Source organism: Oncorhynchus mykiss, unplaced genomic scaffold (assembly GCF_013265735.2).
Source record: "Oncorhynchus mykiss isolate Arlee unplaced genomic scaffold, USDA_OmykA_1.1 un_scaffold_173, whole genome shotgun sequence".
Taxonomy (NCBI): Eukaryota; Metazoa; Chordata; class Actinopteri; order Salmoniformes; family Salmonidae; genus Oncorhynchus; species Oncorhynchus mykiss.
Genome location: NW_023493670.1, coordinates 334,549 through 355,985, shown reverse-complemented (window position 1 = coordinate 355,985; position 21,437 = coordinate 334,549). Strand labels below are relative to the sequence as shown.

At 43.5% G+C, this 21,437-nt stretch overlaps 1 protein-coding gene across 1 annotated transcript; it reads left to right on the top strand.

Annotated features, from left to right (window-relative positions):
* Nucleotides 1–617: 617 nt before the first annotated feature.
* On the top strand, nucleotides 618–21,175 carry LOC118947603 (zinc finger protein 2 homolog). Its single transcript, XM_036972531.1, has 6 exons — nucleotides 618–664; nucleotides 4,388–4,666; nucleotides 5,003–6,036; nucleotides 12,383–12,445; nucleotides 12,576–12,753; nucleotides 19,455–21,175. Exons 1-6 carry the CDS (start codon nucleotides 637–639, stop codon nucleotides 20,168–20,170), a joined length of 2,298 nt encoding a protein of 765 aa, XP_036828426.1. The 5' UTR covers nucleotides 618–636; the 3' UTR covers nucleotides 20,171–21,175.
* Nucleotides 21,176–21,437: the final 262 nt, after the last annotated feature.

Genomic DNA, 21,437 nt, shown 5'->3' with positions numbered 1-21,437 from the left:
TTAAAGTGGCATTCTACTGAAGTTCTACACTTGAATATGTTGTTCAGTACTGTAGGAATTGCTAAAGGGTCAATCTGCCATTGGTTCATATATTTTAGGGACTTTTCAATTAGATGTATTGAATTCTCCATGTTGTCTATATTAAAGTTCCCCTCATCTAGTATAACAGGCTTTTAAAATTCAATATTGAAGCATATGTTCTACTTAAAATATCAAAGGGAGTTTACTACTCATTTTGATGTTCTCGTTCACACAGGAGAGAGACATGACTATGGTGGATCCTCTGGGGAGCCTCAACAACATCCTGATGCTGACGAGGCAGAGAAGAGTCTCTCCAGATCAGAACACCAGATGGTACAGCTTGGTCTGGACGAGCAAACAGCTTTCTCTCGCTTGTGGGCTGGGTTTCTGTAAAGCACTTTATGACAACAGTGACATCAGCATCCATAATGATGTGCGTCTGTGTCCCCTCTTTATGGTTAGCAGGACAACACTTGCCCTTCCTCCCTCCCGGAGTCCCTGTATCGTGCCTCTCCCGGTAGCACCTTACTGCTGGGTATGAAGAGGTTGTCTGTGCTGCTGGTGGACTGCAGGAAAACAACAGGGCTGAGTGGAACTGTGAGAGGAGGAGAAGAGATGAAAGGATCAGATTTGACACATCAAAGTAAGTAGTTTAGTTTGAACAAATACAATCGATCTGCCCACTGGTATCTGTTACCAGGACAACCAGCAGAGTTCTGTTAGTTGACAGGAAGTTAGAGTAGTGTATATGGATGTTATGAATATCATAACACTGAAAAAGGATTCTGCCAATGAAAAGAGAGAAACCAATAGACCATATAAAACCTTGATTAAAGTCAGCTTTAGAGAGAAAGTTTCAAGATGATCCAATGTAAGGTGCTTGTTTTACAAAAACTTTTCCTTAAAACATTATGGATGTTACATTGCCTGTCCCAGTCAACGCCCCTATCTTTACTAGACTGTAGAACAGGCAAACTAAACTCAAGACTTTGGTCATTAATTAACTAGTACTGAAGAAAAGTTTTGATCAGGCTGCCCACTCAAGCAAAAGCTTCAAACTGTAACCAGTGCCGGCAACCTGGTTCAGGTTATCAATCAACCTACCAGGGTAGTTACAAACAGTAGAGGAATGAAATCATCAACATGTTTTGATCATATCTTTACTAATGCTGCAGAAATGGGTTTTAAAGCAGTATCCAGATCCACCAGATGTAGTGATCACAATATAGGAGCCATGTCTAGGAAAACCACCGTTCCAAAGGCTGGGACTAATATTGTGTATAAGAGGTCATACATTTTTTTGTAGTGATTCCTATGTTGTTGATGTAAATAATATTTGTTGGTCCGTGGTGTGTAATGATGAGCAACCAGACACTGCCCTTGACACGTTTGAAACTGCTTATCCCAGTTACTAATAAGCATGCACCCATTAAGAAAATGACTGTAAAAACGGTTGAATCCACATGAATTGATGAGGAATTTAAAAAATGTTATGATGAAGAGGGAGGCAAAAGAGATGGCATATAGGTCTGGCTGAATAACTGATTGGCAAACCTATTGCAAATTGAGACATCATTTGACTAAACTGAGTAAAAAGAAGATAGTACACAATGAAACAAAGATAAAATACATGAAGAATGATTGTAAAAAATCTTTGGAGAATCTTCAATGAAATTTTGTGCAAATAAAATCAACAATGACAAGTCACTGGTGTCTGACAACGTGGATGGAAAATTGAGGATAATAGCGGCCGATATTGCCATTCTTATTTGCCTTGTCTTTAATTTAAGCCTACTAGAAAGTGTGTGCCCTCAGGCTTGGAGGGAAGCTAAAGTCATTCCACTACCCAAGAATAGTAAAGCTGCCTTTACTGGCTTAAATAGCTGACCAATCAGACTGTTACCAACCCTTACAATTTTGGGGAAAAAAATATTTGACCAGATACACTGCTATTTTACAGTAAACAAATATAGACTTTTAGCTTATAGGGAAGTTCATTCAACAAGCACAGCACTTGCAAATGACTGATTGGCTGAGCGAAATTGATGATAAAAATGGCTTTACACCCCCTGCTATATTGTGGATAAAGAGTTTTTCTTTTAAAATGTAACCTTTATTTAACTAGGCAAGTCAGTTAAGAACAAATTAATTTTTTTCAATGACGTCCTAGGACTGCCTTGTTCAGGGGCAGAACGACAGAGTTTTACCTTGTCAACTCGGGGATTCAATCCAGCAATCTCTCGGTTACTGGCCTACCGCTCTAACTAGTCCTCCCGTTTCCGGGAGAATTGTCATCAACTACACTAATTAGCATAACGCAACAGACAAACATTCTTACTAGAAAATATTCATATTCATGAAATCACAAGTGAAATATAGTGAAACACAGCTTAGCCTTTTGTTAATCACCCTGTCATCTCAGATTTTGAAATTATGCTTTACAGCCAAAGCAAGACAAGCATTTGTGTAAGTTTATCGATAGCCTAGCATAGCATTATGTCCAGCTAGCAGCAGGGAGCTTGGTCACGAAAATCAGAAAAGCAATCCAATTAAATCGTTTACCTTTGAGCTTCGGATGTTTTCACTCGCGAGACTCCCAGTTAGACAGCAAATGTTAATTTTGTTCCATAAAGATTATTTTTTATAGCCAAAATACCTCCGTTTATTCTTCACGTTTTGTTGAGAAATCCACCGGAAGTTGTGATCACGACAACGCCGAAAAAAAACTCCAAATTAGATCCATAATATCGACAGAAACATGGCAAATGTTTTTTATAATCAATCCTCAAGGTGTTTTTCAAATATCTATTCGATAATATATCAATGGCCGCCTTTGTCTATTACGCACAAATCACTCTGAGAGCCACCACCTGACCACTGACGCAATGTTGTCGTTCACGCTCATTTTTCAAAATAAAAACCTGAAACTATGTCTAGTGACTGTAGACACATTAGGGAAGCTATAGAAAAAGGAATCTGGTTGATATCCCTTTCAATGGTCAATAGGGATGCATAGGAACGCAGAGGTTTCAAAATGAGAGTCACTTCCTGATTGGATTTTTCTCAGGCTTTCGCCTCCAATATCAGTTCTGTTATATTCACAGACAATATTGAGTGTTTTCTATCCTAAGCTGTCAATTATATGCATATTCTAGCACCTGGTCCTGAGAAATAGCCCGTTTACTTTGGGAACGTTATTTTTCCATAAATTAAAATAGTGCCCCCTAGTTTCAAGAGTTAATGTGCCATAACAGGTTTTAATGTGTTTGAGCCAATCAGTTGTGTTGTGACAAGGTAGGGGGGTATACAGAAGATAGCCCTATTGGGTAAAAGGTGAAGTCCATATTATGTCAAGAACAGCTCAAATAAGCAAAGAGAAGCAACAGTCCATCATTACTTTAAGGACCACCACAAGAATGGAAGACCCAGAGTTACTTCTGATGCATAAGTTCATTAGAGTTACCAGACTTAGAAATTGCAACCCAAATAAATGCTTCACAAAGTTCAAGCAAGAGACACATCTCAACATCATCGGTTCAGAGGAGACTGCGTGAAACAGGCCTTCATGGTCGAATTTCTGCAAGGAAACCACTACTAAAGGACACCAATAAGAAGAAGAGACTTGCTTGGGCCAAGAAACACGAGCAATGGACATTAGACCGGTGGATATCTGTCCTTGGGTCTGATGAGTCCAAATTTGAGATTTTTGGATCCGAGCGTCATGTCTTTGTGAGACGAGGAGTAGATGAACAGATTATCTCCGCATGTGTGGTTCCCACCGTGAAGCATGGAGGAGGAGATGTGATGGTGTGCGGGTGCTTTGCTATTGACAATGTCAGTGATTTATTTATTCAAGTCACACTTAACCATTCCACCAGCATTCTGCTGTGGTATCAGCGATAATCAAAATGTTGAAAATCTGTGAATGTCTAAATAAGAAATTGGTCCATTTAAACAGCAATGTGTCGAACCCTTTCAACAACGGGGAGATGTTACTGATGTGCTTTGTATCTTCGATGTAAAAACAAGTTTTGGATTTCCACACAAAATGACTTCTTTAGTTATTTGATGTTTAAGGAAGTGTGTAGGTCACATTCTGTATCATACAGCTATGAAAGTTATATATTTAGAACCACCTGTTCAATTGGAATCCAGCGACGTCTGTGTCTTCAGTGTCCTAGAACTGTCTAGGTTTTTGTGTTCTGACTTGTAAAACAGGATGAATAAAATAAGTAATGTAAACATAGCAGTAATTACCAGGAAGCTCTACATTTGTTTTAAAATCACACTAAGATTGTTAAAACAGGTTGTTTTATCATGTGGTTTCATTCGGGTCTCTATTTAAAAATAACACTGTCTTTGGCAGGAGAAAGACCAGACTCAGAGGAACCAGAGCCAGGGACGTCCAAACTAGCAAGACGACACCACTGCTCCCACTGTGGAAAAAATTGTAACCGGTTATGGGACCTGAAACAACATGAGAAAATGCACACAGGGGAGAAGCCTTACCACTGTTCCCAATGTGGAAAGTGTTTCGTCTGTTCGGGGGAGCTGAAACAACATGAGAGAATACACACAGGAGAGAAGCCTTACCACTGCTCCCAATGTGGAAAGAGTTTCAACCAGAAAGCAAACCTGAAAGCTCATGAGAGAATACACACAGGAGAGAAGCCTTACCACTGCTCCCAATGTGGAAAGTGTTTCAACCAGAAAGCAAACCTGAAAGCTCACGAGAGAATACACACAGGAGAGAAGCCTTACCACTGCTCCCAATGTGGAAGGTGTTTCAACCAGTCGTGGGCGCTGAAACAACACGAGAGAATACACACAGGGGAGGAGCCTTACCACTGCTCCCAGTGTGGAAAGAGTTTCAACCAGTCGAGGGAGCTGAAACAACATGAGAGAATACACACAGGGGAGGAGCCTTACCACTACTCCCAGTGTGGAAAGAGTTTCAACCAGTCGAGGGAGCTGAAACAACATGAGAGAATACACACAGGAGAGAAGCCTTACCACTGCTCCCAATGTGGAATGTGTTTCAACCATAAAGCAAACCTGAAAGCTCACGAGAGAATACACACAGGAGAGAAGCCTTACCACTGCTCCCAATGTGGAAGGTGTTTCAACCAGTCGTGGGCGCTGAAACAACACGAGAGAATACACACAGGAGAGAAGCCTTACCACTGCTCCCAATGTGGAAAGTGTTTCAACCAGAAAGCAAACCTGAAAGCTCACGAGAGAATACACACAGGAGAGAAGCCTTACCACTGCTCCCAATGTGGAAGGTGTTTCAACCAGTTGTGGGCGCTGAAACAACACGAGAGAATACACACGGGAGAGAAGCCTTACCACTGCTCCCAATGTGGAATGTGTTTCATCCATTCAGGGGATCTGAAACGACATGAGAGAATACACACACGAGAGAAGCCTTACCACTGCTCCCAATGTGGAATGTGTTTCAACCAGAGAGTAAACCTGGAAGCTCATGAGAGAATACACACAGGAGAGAAGCCTTACCACTGCTCCCAGTGTGGAAAGAGTTTCAACCGGAAAGCAAACCTGAAAGCTCATGAGAGAAGACACACAGGAGAGAAGCATTACCACTGCTCCCAATGTGGAAAGTGTTTCAACCAGTCGGGGGAGCTGAAACAACATGAGAGAATACACACAGGAGAGAAGCCTTACCACTGCTCCCAATGTGGAAAGTGTTTCAACCGGTCGGGGGAGCTGAAACAACATGAGAGAATACACACGGGAGAGAAGCCTTACCACTGCTCCCAATGTGGAAAGTGTTTCATCCATTCAGGGGATCTGAAACGACATGAGAGAATACACACAGGAGAGAAGCCTTACCACTGCTCCCAATGTGGAAAGTGTTTCAACCAGAGAGGAAACCTGAAAAAGCATGAGAATACACACAGGGCAGAAGCCTTACCACTCCGCCCAGGTTGCAAAGCTTTTGCCCATTTAGGAAGCCTGAAAGAACACATTAGACTGCACACAGAGGAGAAGGCTTAGAAAAGCTCAGACTGTGGGAAAACATATTACTCATAAGTCACTTAAACGTCATTAGAGAATAGAGAAATTACTTCTCTTAGCGTGTATATTGATATTTCACATCACATTGACTTCAAATTCATCAGAGAACATACACAGTGCTCCCGTTGTCTTATATTGTTGACTGACAATATGTTTACCTGTCTTTACCATATGAAATTAAATGGTACAGGGTATACTCAAACATATATTTGTTTGTTTCTATTAGAAGACATGAAGTGAATATGGAGTCTGTCAGTTTGAATATAAAGAAGATCAGGTTCCTTCTTTTAAACAGTCCTTTTTTTAAACTCTTTGTGTTTATCTGGGTGTGTCATTCCTCCAGCACTACAGATAATCAAGTGATATTTGGATGTGATGCATTAGTTCCATTGTTGACATTTGCATTGTAGCCCACTGATGATTTAATGAAATGAAAATGTTCAGACTCTGTAATGGAAAATGTTAATTGTTTGTGTGTCCACATAACTGAGTATGTGACTAACCTTGTGAAACTGTCCTATTATAAGCTCCTGTTCTTGGGAGTATCATCCTGTGTTGCAAACCAATTTGTACATGTGTCCTTGTATGAATAAAGTCCCTCCCAGGAACAGGAAACTATAAAGATATGTGCTAATCACTCAATGCTTCAGGAATTCAGACTGTCTACACTGCGCTGTGTAACTCTGTTATTCTCTCTGAGCTCAGAAATAAAGAATCTTGGTTTGACTTGGACTCCAGCAGATCCTTATTTTATAATATCCACCACAACTCTCCCAAGGATTGCTGTTTATCATTGTCTCAAAGAAGAGTTCCTCGTTCCACTTTCCTGGGGGAATTTACAAGCCTCCCACTGATTGAATAAACATTGTTTCCACAGGTAACATTTTGTGTTTCAACCAACTTGCAACCTAAATCCAATGACTGGTAACATTTTGTGTTTCACCCAATTTGCGACCTAAATCCAATGACGGGTAACATTTTGTGTTTCACCCAATTTGCGACCTAAATCCAATGACTGGTAACATTTTGTGTTTCACCCAACTTGCAACCTAAATCCAATGACTGGTAACATTTTGTGTTTAACCCAACTTGCGACCTAAATCCAATGACGGGTAACATTTTGTGTTTCACCCAACTTGCGACCTAAATCCAATGACGGGTAACATTTTGTGTTTCACCCAACTTGCGACCTAAATCCAATGACTGGTGACATTTTGTGTTGATTTCATGTTAAATTCACATTAGTTGACGAATCAAAGAAATGTAAATAGAAACTAGATGTTGAACTGACGTCTGTGCCCAGTGGGCTGGTTTGAATAAGCAGCAGGTGTTGGATTCGTGACAAGTTAACCCACTTTCATAGGCTGTCATTGTAAATAAGAATTTGTTCTGACTTACCTAGATAAAAAAAATAACAAAGGTGAGAATGCTATTCATTGACTACAGCTCCGCTTTCAACACCATAGTGCCCTCAAAGCTCATCTCTAAGCTTAGGAACCTGGTAACTGGATCCTGGACTTCCTGACAGGCCACCCCCAGGTGGTAGGAGTAAGTAACAACACATCTGCCACGCTGATCCTCATCACAGGGGGCCCCTCAGGGGTGCATGCTCAGCCCCCTCCTGTACTCCCTGTTCACTCATGAATGCATGGCCAGACACGACTCCCACACCATCATTAAGTTCGCTGATGACACAACAGTGTCATCAGGCCTGATCACTGACAACAACAACAAGAAAGCCTACAGGGATAAGGTCAGAGACCTGGTTGTGTGGTGCCAGGACAGCAACCATTCCCTCAATGTGATCAAGATAAAGAAGATGATTGTGGACTAAAGGAAAAGGAGGCCCAAGCACGCCCCATTCTCATCGACGGAGCTGTAGGGGAGCAGGTTGAGAGTTTCAAGTTCCTTGGTGTCCGCATCAACAACAAACTATCATGGTCCAACCCCCACCCCTTTACGCTGCTGCTACTCTCTGTTTATTATCTATGCGTAGTCACTTTAACTCTACCTACATGTGCATATTGCCTCATTTACCTTGACTAACCGGTGCCCCGGCACATTGACTCTGTACTGGTACCTCCTGTATATAGCCTCCACATTGACACTGTACTGGTACCCCCTGTATATAGTCTCCACATTGACTCTGTACTGGTACCCCCTGTATATAGCCTCCACATTGACTCTGTACCGGTACCTCCTGTATATAGCCTCCACATTGACTCTGTACTGGTACCCCTGTATATATCCTCCACATTGACTCTGTACCGGTACCCCCTATATATAGCCTCCACATTGACACTGTACTGTTACCCCCTGTATATAGTCTCCACATTGACTCTGTACCGGTACCCCCTATATATAGCCTCCACATTGACACTGTACTGTTACCCCCTGTATATAGCCTCCACATTGACTCTGTACTGGTACCCCTGTATATAGCCTCCACATTGACTCTGTACCGGTACCCCCTATATATAGCCTCCACATTGACACTGTACCGGTACCCCCTGTATATAGCCTCCACATTGACTCTGTACCAGTACCCCCTGTAAATAGCCTCCACATTGACTCTGTACCGGTACCCCCTGTATATAGCCTCCACATTAACTCTGTACCGGTACCCCCTGTAAATAGCCTCCACATTGACTCTGTACTGGTATCTCCTGTATATAGTCTCCATATTAACTCTGTACCGGTACCCCCTGTAAATAGCCTCCACATTAACTCTGTACTGGTACCCCCTGTAAATAGCCTCCACATTGACTCTGTACTGGTACCCCCTGTAAATAGCCTCCACATTGACTCTGTACCGGTACCCCCTGTATATAGCCTCCACATTAACTCTGTACCGGTACCCCCTGTAAATAGCCTCCACATTGACTCTGTACTGGTATCTCCTGTATATAGTCTCCATATTAACTCTGTACTGGTACCCCCTGTATATAGCCTCCACATTAACTCTGTACCGGTACCCCCTGTATATAGCCTCCACATTAACTCTGTACCGGTACCCCCTGTAAATAGCCTCCACATTGACTCTGTACTGGTACCCCCTGTAAATAGCCTCCACATTGACTCTGTACTGGTACCCCCTGTAAATAGCCTCCACATTGACTCTGTACTGGTACCCCCTGTAAATAGCCTCCATATTGACTCTGTACTGGTACCCCCTGTATATAGCCTCCACATTAACTCTGTACCGGTACCCCCTGTAAATAGCCTCCACATTGACTCTGTACTGGTACCCCCTGTAAATAGCCTCCACATTGACACTGTACCGGTACCCCCTGTATATAGCCTCCACATTAACTCTGTACCGGTACCCCCTGTAAATAGCCTCCACATTGACACTGTACTGGTACCCCCTGTATATAGCCTCCACATTGACTCTGTACCGGTACCCCCTGTAAATAGCCTCCACATTTCCTCGCTATTGTTATTTTACTGCTGCTCTTTAATTATTTGTTACTTTTATTTCATCATTCTTTTTAAACATAACAATTGTTTTACTTAACAAGTATTTTTCTTAACTGCATTGTTGGTGAAGGGCTTGTAGGTAAGCATTTCACTAAGGTCTACACCGGTTGTATTCGGCACGTGAATAATAATATTTAATTTGATTTTCATACTTTTCTAATAAAACACTTTTCAACCCATATGATCTATTACATAATAAAAGTCTAAAAAAACGTATACAAATATCATGTCATAGTGAATTCATGACATGTGAACGAACAAGCCTTTTCATACTTTATAATATGGCTATACAGTGGGGAGAACAAGTATTTGATACACTGCCGATTTTGCAGGTTTTCCTACTTACAAAGCATGTAGAGGTCTGTAATTTTTATCATAGATACACTTCAACCGTGAGAGACGGAATCTAAAACAAAAATCCAGAAAATCACATTTAATGATTTTTAAGTAATTAATTTGCATTTTATTGAGACCCAGAGTTACTTCTGCTACAGAGGATAAGTTCATTAGAGTTACCAGCCTCAGAAATTGCTGCCCAAATAAATGCTTCTCAGAGTTGAACTAACAGACACATCTCAATATCAACTGTTCAGAGGAGACTGTGTGAATCAGGCCTTCATGGTCGAATTGCTGCAAAGAAACCACTACTCAAGCACACCAAAAAGAAGAAGAGACTACTAGCTTGGGCCAAGTAACACGAGCAAGCCTTCACATTGACCCTGTACTGGTACCTCCTGTATATAGGCTCCACATTAACTCTGTACTGGTACCTCCTGTATATAGCCTCCACATTGACTCTATACTGGTACCTCCTGTATACAGCCTCCACATCGACTCTGTACTGGTACCTCCTGTATATAGCCTCCACATTGACTCTGTACTGGTACCTCCTGTATATAGCCTTCACATTGACCCTGTACTGGTACCTCCTGTATATAGCCTCCACATTGACTCTGTACTGGTACCTCCTGTATATAGCCTCCACATTGACTCTATACTGGTACCTCCTGTATACAGCCTCCACATTGACTCTGTACTGGTACCCCCTGTATATAGCCTCCACATCGACTCTGTACTGGTACCTCCTGTATATAGCCTCCACATTGACTCTGTACTGGTACCTCCTGTATATAGCCTCCACATTGACTCTGTACCAGTACCCCCTGTATATAGCCTCCATATTGACTCTGTACTGGTACCTCCTGTATACAGCCTCCACATTGACTCTGTACCGGTACCCCCTGTATACAGCCTCCACATTGACTCTGTACCGGTACCCCCTGTATATAGCCTCCACATTGACTCTGTACTGGTACCTTCTGTATACAGCCTCCACATTGACTCTGTACCGGTACCCCCTGTATACAGCCTCCACATTGACTCTGTACTGGTACCCCCTGTATATAGCCTCCACATTGACTCTGTACTGGTACCCCCTGTATACAGCCTCCACATTGACTCTGTACTGGTACATCCTGTATAAACACGGTATATTTTTTTATTGTGTAACTTATTTTCTTACCTCTTATTTTTCTTAACTACATTGTTGGTTAAGGGCTTGTCAGTAAGAATTTCACGGTAATGTCTACACCTGTTGTAGCTTTGTATTGTAGCTTTAAGGGAATAGTATGGTCACATCTAGAGAAAAAATTAACAGAGTAAATGTGTATAAACACACTACCTATTCATGGAAGTATTTATTCATCATCTACATATTCATATTACGCTTCTACGTCTGTGTACAGGAAAGTATTAGTTGTAAGACGAAAGAGAAAATATATCAGCTCATTGTTAAATAATTATGACGTTCTTTCCAATACAAAAAGTGTACTAACTGTTTCCAAACTGCGTTACCCACTCCAGCCAGCAGATGCTTCTAGCGTGACGTATAATGGACTGGACCGGACGCTTCTTCATGAACAACAACACTGCTACTCTTTCAACCACCTCCGTAGCTTGGTAGACAAGGTAAAACTGAAAGATTGACGTTTTAGGCCATGTTAACGTACATTAGCTAATCGCAGTGTTTAAAACACATTTCAGTTGACGTTAACTTGAACCTAATTTGCTTGTTCAAGTTGCAAATTGGTTAAAGATTGATACTGAGCCTAGCACTAGGCTATTCGCTAATGCTAACTAGCTAGCTAACATCCCTGACCATGAGCTCATTTAACTACTCATCCCCTGCTGAAGAAGAGGATGTCTGCTGTACGGAGAAAGAAGCTCTGGCGCTGAACATTGTCGTGAAAGACGAAGAGGAGGATATTACAGTGAAAGGAGAGAAAGATGCTCTGCCGCTGAACATTGTCGTGAAAGACGAAGAGGAGGATATTACAGTGAAAGGAGAGAAAGAACATTTCAGAATGGAAGAGGAGGCTGTTATAGGGAAAGAAGAGAAAGCATCCTCTTCCTCTCTAAAAGGTTATATCTCAGTAAAGGTGAAGGAGGAAGACGTTTTGGGAGTGAAAGAGGAGGAGACAGAATATCTCATTAACACCAGTGAGTATTGTCTTAAAAACAGGGGCACAAACTATGCAGTTGTTGAACTAATGTGTGGTTTTTAAGGGGCATTCTACTTAAGTTCTTCACTTCAATGTGATGTTCAGTACTATATAAATTGTTAAAGGGTCAATCTGCCATTGCTACATATATTTTTGGGACTTTTAAATGAGATTTAATTATATATAACAGGCTTTTAAAATGTAATAATGGAGCATAATTTATACTTAAAATATCAAAGGGACACAAAAGGCACCCAATTAATTTAGAGATATTAATGCATCTGTTTGATGTTCTCGTTCAAACAGGAGAGAGACATTACTATCGTGGATCCTCTGGGGAGCCTCAACAACATCCTAATGCTGACGAGACAGAGAAGAGTCTCTCCAGATCAGAACACCAGATGGTACAGCTTGGTCTGGTCTAGCATACAGCTTGCTCTATCTGGGTCTGGGTTTCTGTAAGGCACTTTATGACAACAGTGACATCAGCATCCATAATGATATGTGTCTGTGTCCCCTCTTTATGGTTACCAGGACAATGCTAGCCCTTCCGCCCTCCCGGAGTCCCTCTATCGTGCCTCTCCCGGTAGCACCTTACTACTGGGTATGAAGAGGTTGTCTGTGCTGCTGGTGGACTGCAGGAAAACAACAGGGCTGAGTGGAACTGTGAGAGGAGGAGAAGAGAAGAAAGGATCAGATTTGACACATCAAAGTAAGTGCTGTAGTTTAGTTTGAACAAATAAAATAGATCTGCCCATTGGTATCTGTTCCCAATAGGGCTGTCCCTGACTAAAACAAAAACAACTTTGCACACGCTTGGTATTCTCTCAACCAGCTTAACCTGGAATGCTTTTCCAACAGTCTTGAAGGAGTTCCCACATGCTGGGCACATGTTGGCTACTTTTCCGTCACTCTGCGGTCCAACTCATCCCAAACCATCTCAATTCATCTCAATTTGGGTTGAGGTCAGGTGATTGTGAAGGCCAGGTCATCTGATGCAGCACTCCATCACTCTCCTTCTTGGTCAAATAGAACTTACACAGCCTGGTTGTGGTTGGGTCATTGTCCTGTTGAAAAACAAATGATAGTCCCACTAAGCACAAACCAGATGGGATGGTGTATCGCTGCAGAATGCTGTGATAGCGATGCTGGTTAAGTGTGACTTGAATTCTAAATAAATCACAAACAGTGTCACCAGCAAAGCACCATCACTCATGAATGCTCATCAATGCTTCACGGTGGGAAACACACGTGGAGATCATCCGTTCACCTACTCTGCGTCTCACAGACATGTCGGTTGGAACCGGAAATCTCAAATTTGGACTCATCAGACCAAAGGACAGATTTCCACCGGTCCATTGCTCATGCTTCTTGATTCACACAGTCTCCTCTGAACAGTTGATGTTGAGTTGTGTCTCTTAATTGAACTCTGTAAATCATTTATTTGGGCTGCAATTTCTGAGGCTGGTAAGTAATGAAGTAACTGGGTCTTCCTTTCCTGTGGAGGTCCTCATGAGAGCCAGTTTCATCATAGCAGAGGTAACTCTGGGTCTTCCTTTCCTGTGGAGGTCCTCATGAGAGCCAGTTTCATCGTAGCAGAGGTAACTCTGGGTCTTCCTTTCCTGTGGAGGTCCTCATGAGAGCCAGTTTCATCGTAGCAGAGGTAACTCTGGGTCTTCCTTTCCTGTGGAGGTCCTCATGAGAGCCAGTTTCATCGTAGCAGAGGTAACTCTGGGTCTTCCTTTCCTGTGGAGGTCCTCATGAGAGCCAGTTTCATCGTAGCAGAGGTAACTCTGGGTCTTCCTTTCCTGTGGAGGTCCTCATGAGAGCCAGTTTCATCGTAGCAGAGGTAACTCTGGGTCTTCCTTTCCTGTGGAGGTCCTCATGAGAGCCAGTTTCATCGTAGCAGAGGTAACTCTGGGTCTTCCTTTCCTGTGGAGGTCCTCATGAGAGCCAGTTTCATCGTAGCAGAGGTAACTCTGGGTCTTCCTTTCCTGTGGAGGTCCTCATGAGAGCCAGTTTCATCATAGCAGAGGTAACTCTGGGTCTTCCTTTCCTGTGGAGGTCCTCATGAGAGCCAGTTTCATCATAGCAGAGGTAACTCTGGGTCTTCCTTTCCTGTGGCGGTCCTCATGAGAGCCAGTTTCATCATAGCAGAGGTAACTCTGGGTCTTCCTTTCCTGTGGAGGTCCTCATGAGAGCCAGTTTCATCGTAGCAGAGGTAACTCTGGGTCTTCCTTTCCTGTGGAGGTCCTCATGAGAGCCAGTTTCATCGTAGCAGAGGGAACTCTGGGTCTTCCTTTCCTGTGGAGGTCCTCATGAGAGCCAGTTTCATCGTAGCAGAGGTAACTCTGGGTCTTCCTTTCCTGTGGAGGTCCTCATGAGAGCCAGTTTCATCGTAGCAGAGGTAACTCTGGGTCTTCCTTTCCTGTGGAGGTCCTCATGAGAGCCAGTTTCATCGTAGCAGAGGTAACTCTGGGTCTTCCTTTCCTGTGGAGGTCCTCATGAGAGCCAGTTTCATCATAGCAGAGGTAACTCTGGGTCTTCCTTTCCTGTGGAGGTCCTCATGAGAGCCAGTTTCATCATAGCAGAGGTAACTCTGGGTCTTCCTTTCCTGTGGCGGTCCTCATGAGAGCCAGTTTCATCATAGCAGAGGTAACTCTGGGTCTTCCTTTCCTGTGGAGGTCCTCATGAGAGCCAGTTTCATCATAGCAGAGGTAACTCTGGGTCTTCCTTTCCTGTGGCGGTCCTCATGAGAGCCAGTTTCATCATAGCAGAGGTAACTCTGGGTCTTCCTTTCCTGTGGCGGTCCTCATGAGAGCCAGTTTCATCATAGCAGAGGTAACTCTGGGTCTTCCTTTCCTGTGGAGGTCCTCATGAGAGCCAGTTTCATCATAGCAGAGGTAACTCTGGGTCTTCCTTTCCTGTGGAGGTCCTCATGAGAGCCAGTTTCATCATAGCAGAGGTAACTCTGGGTCTTCCTTTCCTGTGGAGGTCCTCATGAGAGCCAGTTTCATCATAGCAGAGGTAACTCTGGGTCTTCCTTTCCTGTGGATGTCCTCATGAGAGCCAGTTTCATCATAGCAGAGGTAACTCTGGGTCTTCCTTTCCTGTGGAGGTCCTCATGAGAGCCAGTTTCATCGTAGCAGAGGTAACTCTGGGTCTTCCTTTCCTGTGGAGGTCCTCATGAGAGCCAGTTTCATCATAGCAGAGGTAACTCTGGGTCTTCCTTTCCTGTGGAGGTCCTCATGAGAGCCAGTTTCATCGTAGCAGAGGTAACTCTGGGTCTTCCTTTCCTGTGGAGGTCCTCATGAGAGCCAGTTTCATCATAGCAGAGGTAACTCTGGGTCTTCCTTTCCTGTGGAGGTCCTCATGAGAGCCAGTTTCATCATAGCAGAGGTAACTCTGGGTCTTCCTTTCCTGTGGCGGTCCTCATGAGAGCCAGTTTCATCATAGCAGAGGTAACTCTGGGTCTTCCTTTCCTGTGGAGGTCCTCATGAGAGCCAGTTTCATCGTAGCAGAGGTAACTCTGGGTCTTCCTTTCCTGTGGAGGTCCTCATGAGAGCCAGTTTCATCATAGCAGAGGTAACTCTGGGTCTTCCTTTCCTGTGGAGGTCCTCATGAGAGCCAGTTTCATCATAGCAGAGGTAACTCTGGGTCTTCCTTTCCTGTGGAGGTCCTCATGAGAGCCAGTTTCATCATAGCAGAGGTAACTCTGGGTCTTCCTTTCCTGTGGAGGTCCTCATGAGAGCCAGTTTCATCATAGCAGAGGTAACTCTGGGTCTTCCTTTCCTGTGGAGGTCCTCATGAGAGCCAGTTTCATCGTAGCAGAGGTAACTCTGGGTCTTCCTTTCCTGTGGAGGTCCTCATGAGAGCCAGTTTCATCATAGCAGAGGTAACTCTGGGTCTTCCTTTCCTGTGGAGGTCCTCATGAGAGCCAGTTTCATCGTAGCAGAGGTAACTCTGGGTCTTCCTTTCCTGTGGAGGTCCTCATGAGAGCCAGTTTCATCATAGCAGAGGTAACTCTGGGTCTTCCTTTCCTGTGGAGGTCCTCATGAGAGCCAGTTTCATCGTAGCAGAGGTAACTCTGGGTCTTCCTTTCCTGTGGAGGTCCTCATGAGAGCCAGTTTCATCATAGCAGAGGTAACTCTGGGTCTTCCTTTCCTGTGGAGGTCCTCATGAGAGCCAGTTTCATCGTAGCAGAGGTAACTCTGGGTCTTCCTTTCCTGTGGAGGTCCTCATGAGAGCCAGTTTCATCGTAGCAGAGGTAACTCTGGGTCTTCCTTTCCTGTGGAGGTCCTCATGAGAGCCAGTTTCATCATAGCAGAGGTAACTCTGGGTCTTCCTTTCCTGTGGAGGTCCTCATGAGAGCCAGTTTCATCATAGCAGAGGTAACTCTGGGTCTTCCTTTCCTGTGGAGGTCCTCATGAGAGCCAGTTTCATCATAGCAGAGGTAACTCTGGGTCTTCCTTTCCTGTGGAGGTCCTCATGAGAGCCAGTTTCATCATAGCAGAGGTAACTCTGGGTCTTCCTTTCCTGTGGAGGTCCTCATGAGAGCCAGTTTCATCATAGCAGAGGTAACTCTGGGTCTTCCTTTCCTGTGGAGGTCCTCATGAGAGCCAGTTTCATCATAGCAGAGGTAACTCTGGGTCTTCCTTTCCTGTGGAGGTCCTCATGAGAGCCAGTTTCATCATAGCAGAGGTAACTCTGGGTCTTCCTTTCCTGTGGAGGTCCTCATGAGAGCCAGTTTCATCGTAGCAGAGGTAACTCTGGGTCTTCCTTTCCTGTGGAGGTCCTCATGAGAGCCAGTTTCATCGTAGCAGAGGTAACTCTGGGTCTTCCTTTCCTGTGGAGGTCCTCATGAGAGCCAGTTTCATCATAGCAGAGGTAACTCTGGGTCTTCCTTTCCTGTGGAGGTCCTCATGAGAGCCAGTTTCATCGTAGCAGAGGTAACTCTGGGTCTTCCTTTCCTGTGGAGGTCCTCATGAGAGCCAGTTTCATCGTAGCAGAGGTAACTCTGGGTCTTCCTTTCCTGTGGAGGTCCTCATGAGAGCCAGTTTCATCGTAGCAGAGGTAACTCTGGGTCTTCCTTTCCTGTGGAGGTCCTCATGAGAGCCAGTTTCATCATAGCAGAGGTAACTCTGGGTCTTCCTTTCCTGTGGAGGTCCTCATGAGAGCCAGTTTCATCATAGCAGAGGTAACTCTGGGTCTTCCTTTCCTGTGGAGGTCCTCATGAGAGCCAGTTTCATCGTAGCAGAGGTAACTCTGGGTCTTCCTTTCCTGTGGAGGTCCTCATGAGAGCCAGTTTCATCGTAGCTTTTGATGTTTTTTGCGACTGTGCTTAAAGAAACTTTCAATGTTCTTGAAATATTCGGTATTGACTGACCATGTCTTCAAGTAATGATGGGCTGTTTCTTTTTGCTTATTTGAGCCATTTGGACTTGGTCTTTTACCAAATAGGGCTGTCTTCTGTATACCCCTTTAACTTGTCACAACGCAACTGATTGGCTCAAACGCACTAAGAAGGAAAAACACAAATTAATATTTAAACAAGGCACACCTGTTAATTGAAATGCTTTCCAGATGACTACCTCATGAAGCTGGTTGAGAGAATGCCAAGAGTGTGCAAAGCTGTCATCAAGACAAAGGGTGGCTACTTTGAAGAATCTCAAATATAAAATATATTTTGATTTGTTTAACACATGATTCCATTTGTGTTATTTCATAGTTTTGATGTCTTCACTATTATTCTACAATGTAGAAAATAGTTTTAAAAAATAAAGAAACCCTTGAATGAGTAGGTGTGTCCAAATTTTTGACTGGTTCTCTATACACAGTAGGGAGAACAAGTATTTAACACACTGCCGATTTTGCAGGTTTTCCTACTTACAAAGCATGTAGAGGTCTGTAATTTTTATCATAGGTACACTTCAACTGTGAGAGACGGAATCTAAAACAAAAATCCAGAAAATCCCATTGTATGATTTTTAAGTAATTAATTTGCATTTTATTGCATGACATAAGTATTTGATACATCAGAAAAGCACAACTTAATGTTTGGTACAGAAACCTTTGTTTGCAATTACAGAGATCATATGTTTCCTGTAGTTCTTGACCAGGTTTGCACACACTGCAGCAGGGATTTTGGCCCACTCCTCCATACAGACCTTCTCCAGATCCTTCAGGTTTCGAGGCTCTCGCTGGGCAATACGGACTTTCAGCTCGCTCCAACGATTTTCTATTGGGTTCAGGTCTGGAGACTGGCTAGGCCAAGCTAGCTGCTTGCCTATTGTCCTGTAGCCCATCCCAGCCTTTTGCAGGTCTACAATTTTATCCATGATGTCCTTACACCCTCTCTGGTCTTAGCCATTGTGGAGAGGTTGGAGTCTGTGTGATTGAGTGTGTGGACAGGTGTCTTTTATACAGGTAACGAGTTCAAACAGCTGCAGTTAATACAGGTAATGAGTGGAGAACAGGAGGGCTTCTTAAAGAAAAACTAACAGGTCTGTGAGAGACGGAATTCTTACTGGTTGCTAGGTGATCAAATACTGATGTCCTGCAATAAAATGCTAATTAATTACTTAAAAATCATACAATGTGATTTTCTGGATTTTTGTTTTAGATTCCGTCTCTCACAGTTGAAGTGTACCTATGATAAAAATGACAGACCTCTACATGCTTTGTAAGTCTGAAAACCTGCCGATTTTGCAGGCTATCAAATACTTGTTCTCCCCACTGTATGTATATATTGAACAGATATAAAAACAACAATTTCAATGATTTACAGTTCAAATTAGGAAAGTAGTCAACGTAAATACATTTATTAGGCCCTAATCTATGGACTTCACATGAATGGGCAGGGGCGCAGCCATTGGTGGGTCTGTTGGGACGTAAGCCCACCCACTTGGGAGCCATGCCCAGCGAATCAGAATTAGTTTTCTCCACAAAAGGGCTTTGTTACAGAGATAAACACTCCTCAGTTTCATCAGTTGTCCGGGTGGCTGATCTCAGACGATGTGGAGGGCCTTGATCTGCGGTTGTGAGGCCTGTTGGACGGACTTCCAAATTCTCTAAAAAGACATTGGAGGCGGCTGATGGTAGAGAATGCAACATTAAATTCTCTGGTAGCAGCTCCACTGGATATTCCTGCAGTCCCCAATCCATTTGCACACTCCCTCAAAACTTGAGACATCTGTGGCATTGTGTTGTGTGACAACTGTATATTTTAGAGTGGCTTTTTATTGTGCCCAGCACAAGGTACACCTGTGTAATGCTGTTTAATCAGCTTTTTGATATGCTACACCTGTCACGTGGATGGATTATCTTGGCAAAGCAATGTAAACAAATTTACACAAAATTGGAGAGTGGAGGTTTCATTCTGGTCTCTTTTTATATAAACACTGTCTTTGGCAGGAGGAAAACCAAACTTGGAGGAACCAAAGACCTCCACAACATCAAGACAACACCTCTGCTCCCAGATCAAGTTAGGAAGCCTGAAAAGACCTGAGAGGACACACACAGGAGAGAAGCCATACCATTGCGGCCAGTGTGGAAAGAGTTTTAGCCTGTTAGGAAGCCTGAAAGCTCATGAGCGAATACACTCAGGAGAGAAGCCATACCATTGCGGCCAGTGTGGAAATAGTTTTAGCCAGTTAGGAAACATGAAAAGACATGGGAGGATACACACAGGGGAGAAGCCATACCACTGCTCCCATTGCGGAAAGAGTTTTAACCATTTACTTAACATGAAAAGACATGAGAGGATACACACAGGAGTGAAGCCTCACCATTGCTCCCAGTGTGGAAAGAGTTTTATGCAGTTAGGTATCCTCAAAGATCATTTGCGAATACACACAGGGGAGAAGCCTTACTACTGCTCCCATTGTGGAAAGAGTTTTAACCATTTACTTAACATGAAAAGACATGAGAGGATACACACAGGAGTGAAGCCTCACCATTGCTCCCAGTGTGGAAAGAGTTTTATGCAGTTAGGTATCCTCAAAGATCATTTGCGAATACACACAGGGGAGAAGCCTTTCCTTTGCGCTCAGTGTGGAAAGAGTTTTAGCCAGTCAGGAAACCTGAAAGTGCATGAGCGAATTCACACAGGGAAGAAATCTTACCACTGATCCCAGCGTGCAATGCGTTTTTACCCAATTAGGACACCTGAAAGAAGACATGAGACCGCACACGGGGGAGAAGCCTTACAAATGTTCAGACTGGGGGGAAGGCATTTTACTCATCAGTAGCGTAAAAAAAACGTGAGAATCCACACAGGAGAGAATGTTTACTTGTTTATATATAAATATTTCTGGATTTTTGTCTTCTCATTTTGTCTGTCATAGTTGTAGTGTACCTATGATGAAAATTACAGGCCTCTCTCATCTTTTTAAGTGGGAGAACTTGCACAATTGGTGGCTGACTAAATACGTTTTTGCCCCACTAAGTGTATGTAAACTTCCAACTTCAACTGTATGTTATTTTAAATGCTAATCCTTTGCACACGAATGCTCACTCATTCAGGAATAATTGCAGTCAATATATATTTACGCCGTTGTGATCTGTTGGAATCCAGTCCGTCTGCTGGAGAGCTCATCTGAGTCTCTCTCCTTCTGTTTCCCTGAAGTTCAAAGTCTTTCTTGGTTAGAATGGATACCTCAGATTACCATTCAGAAATGTTCTCATAGAATAGATGTTTCGGCGGTTGTCGTCATTCGCATCCCAGGTTTACATCATTTCTAGCTGCCCCCACAGACCTACCAATGCTCTTACTCTGTTGGGATTGATAGTCTCAGAGTTGAACCATTTCCAGCCGTGTAGCCAATGCTCCACGTGGGATGATTTTCTAGTCTTGGTACTCAAATGTGCCACCTCAGCTTACACCGAGGTATGCGTTGTCTAAACTATTCGCAATCACAGCTCATGCTGTGATTGGTTTGCTCAGTCTGAAGAGGATTTTTTTTAGGAGGGGCTTTTATTCGAAACAATAGGATAGGCGGTTCCATGACACCAGATCATGTCTGTGCCCTCGGGGACGGACCAATGACTTAGTTAAACCAATAGGATAGGCGGTTCCATGACACCAGATCATGTCTGTGCCCTCGGGGACGGACCAATGACTTAGTTAAACCAATAGGATAGGCGGTTCCATGACACCAGATCATGTCTGTGCCCTCGGGGACGGACCAATGACTTAGTTAAACCAATAGGATAGGCGGTTCCATGACACCAGATCATGTCTGTGCCCTCGGGGACGGACCAATGACTTAGTTAAACCAATAGGATAGGCGGTTCCATGACACCAGATCATGTCTGTGCCCTCGGGGACGGACCAATGACTTAGTTAAACCAATAGGATAGGCGGTTCCATGACACCAGATCATGTCTGTGCCCTCG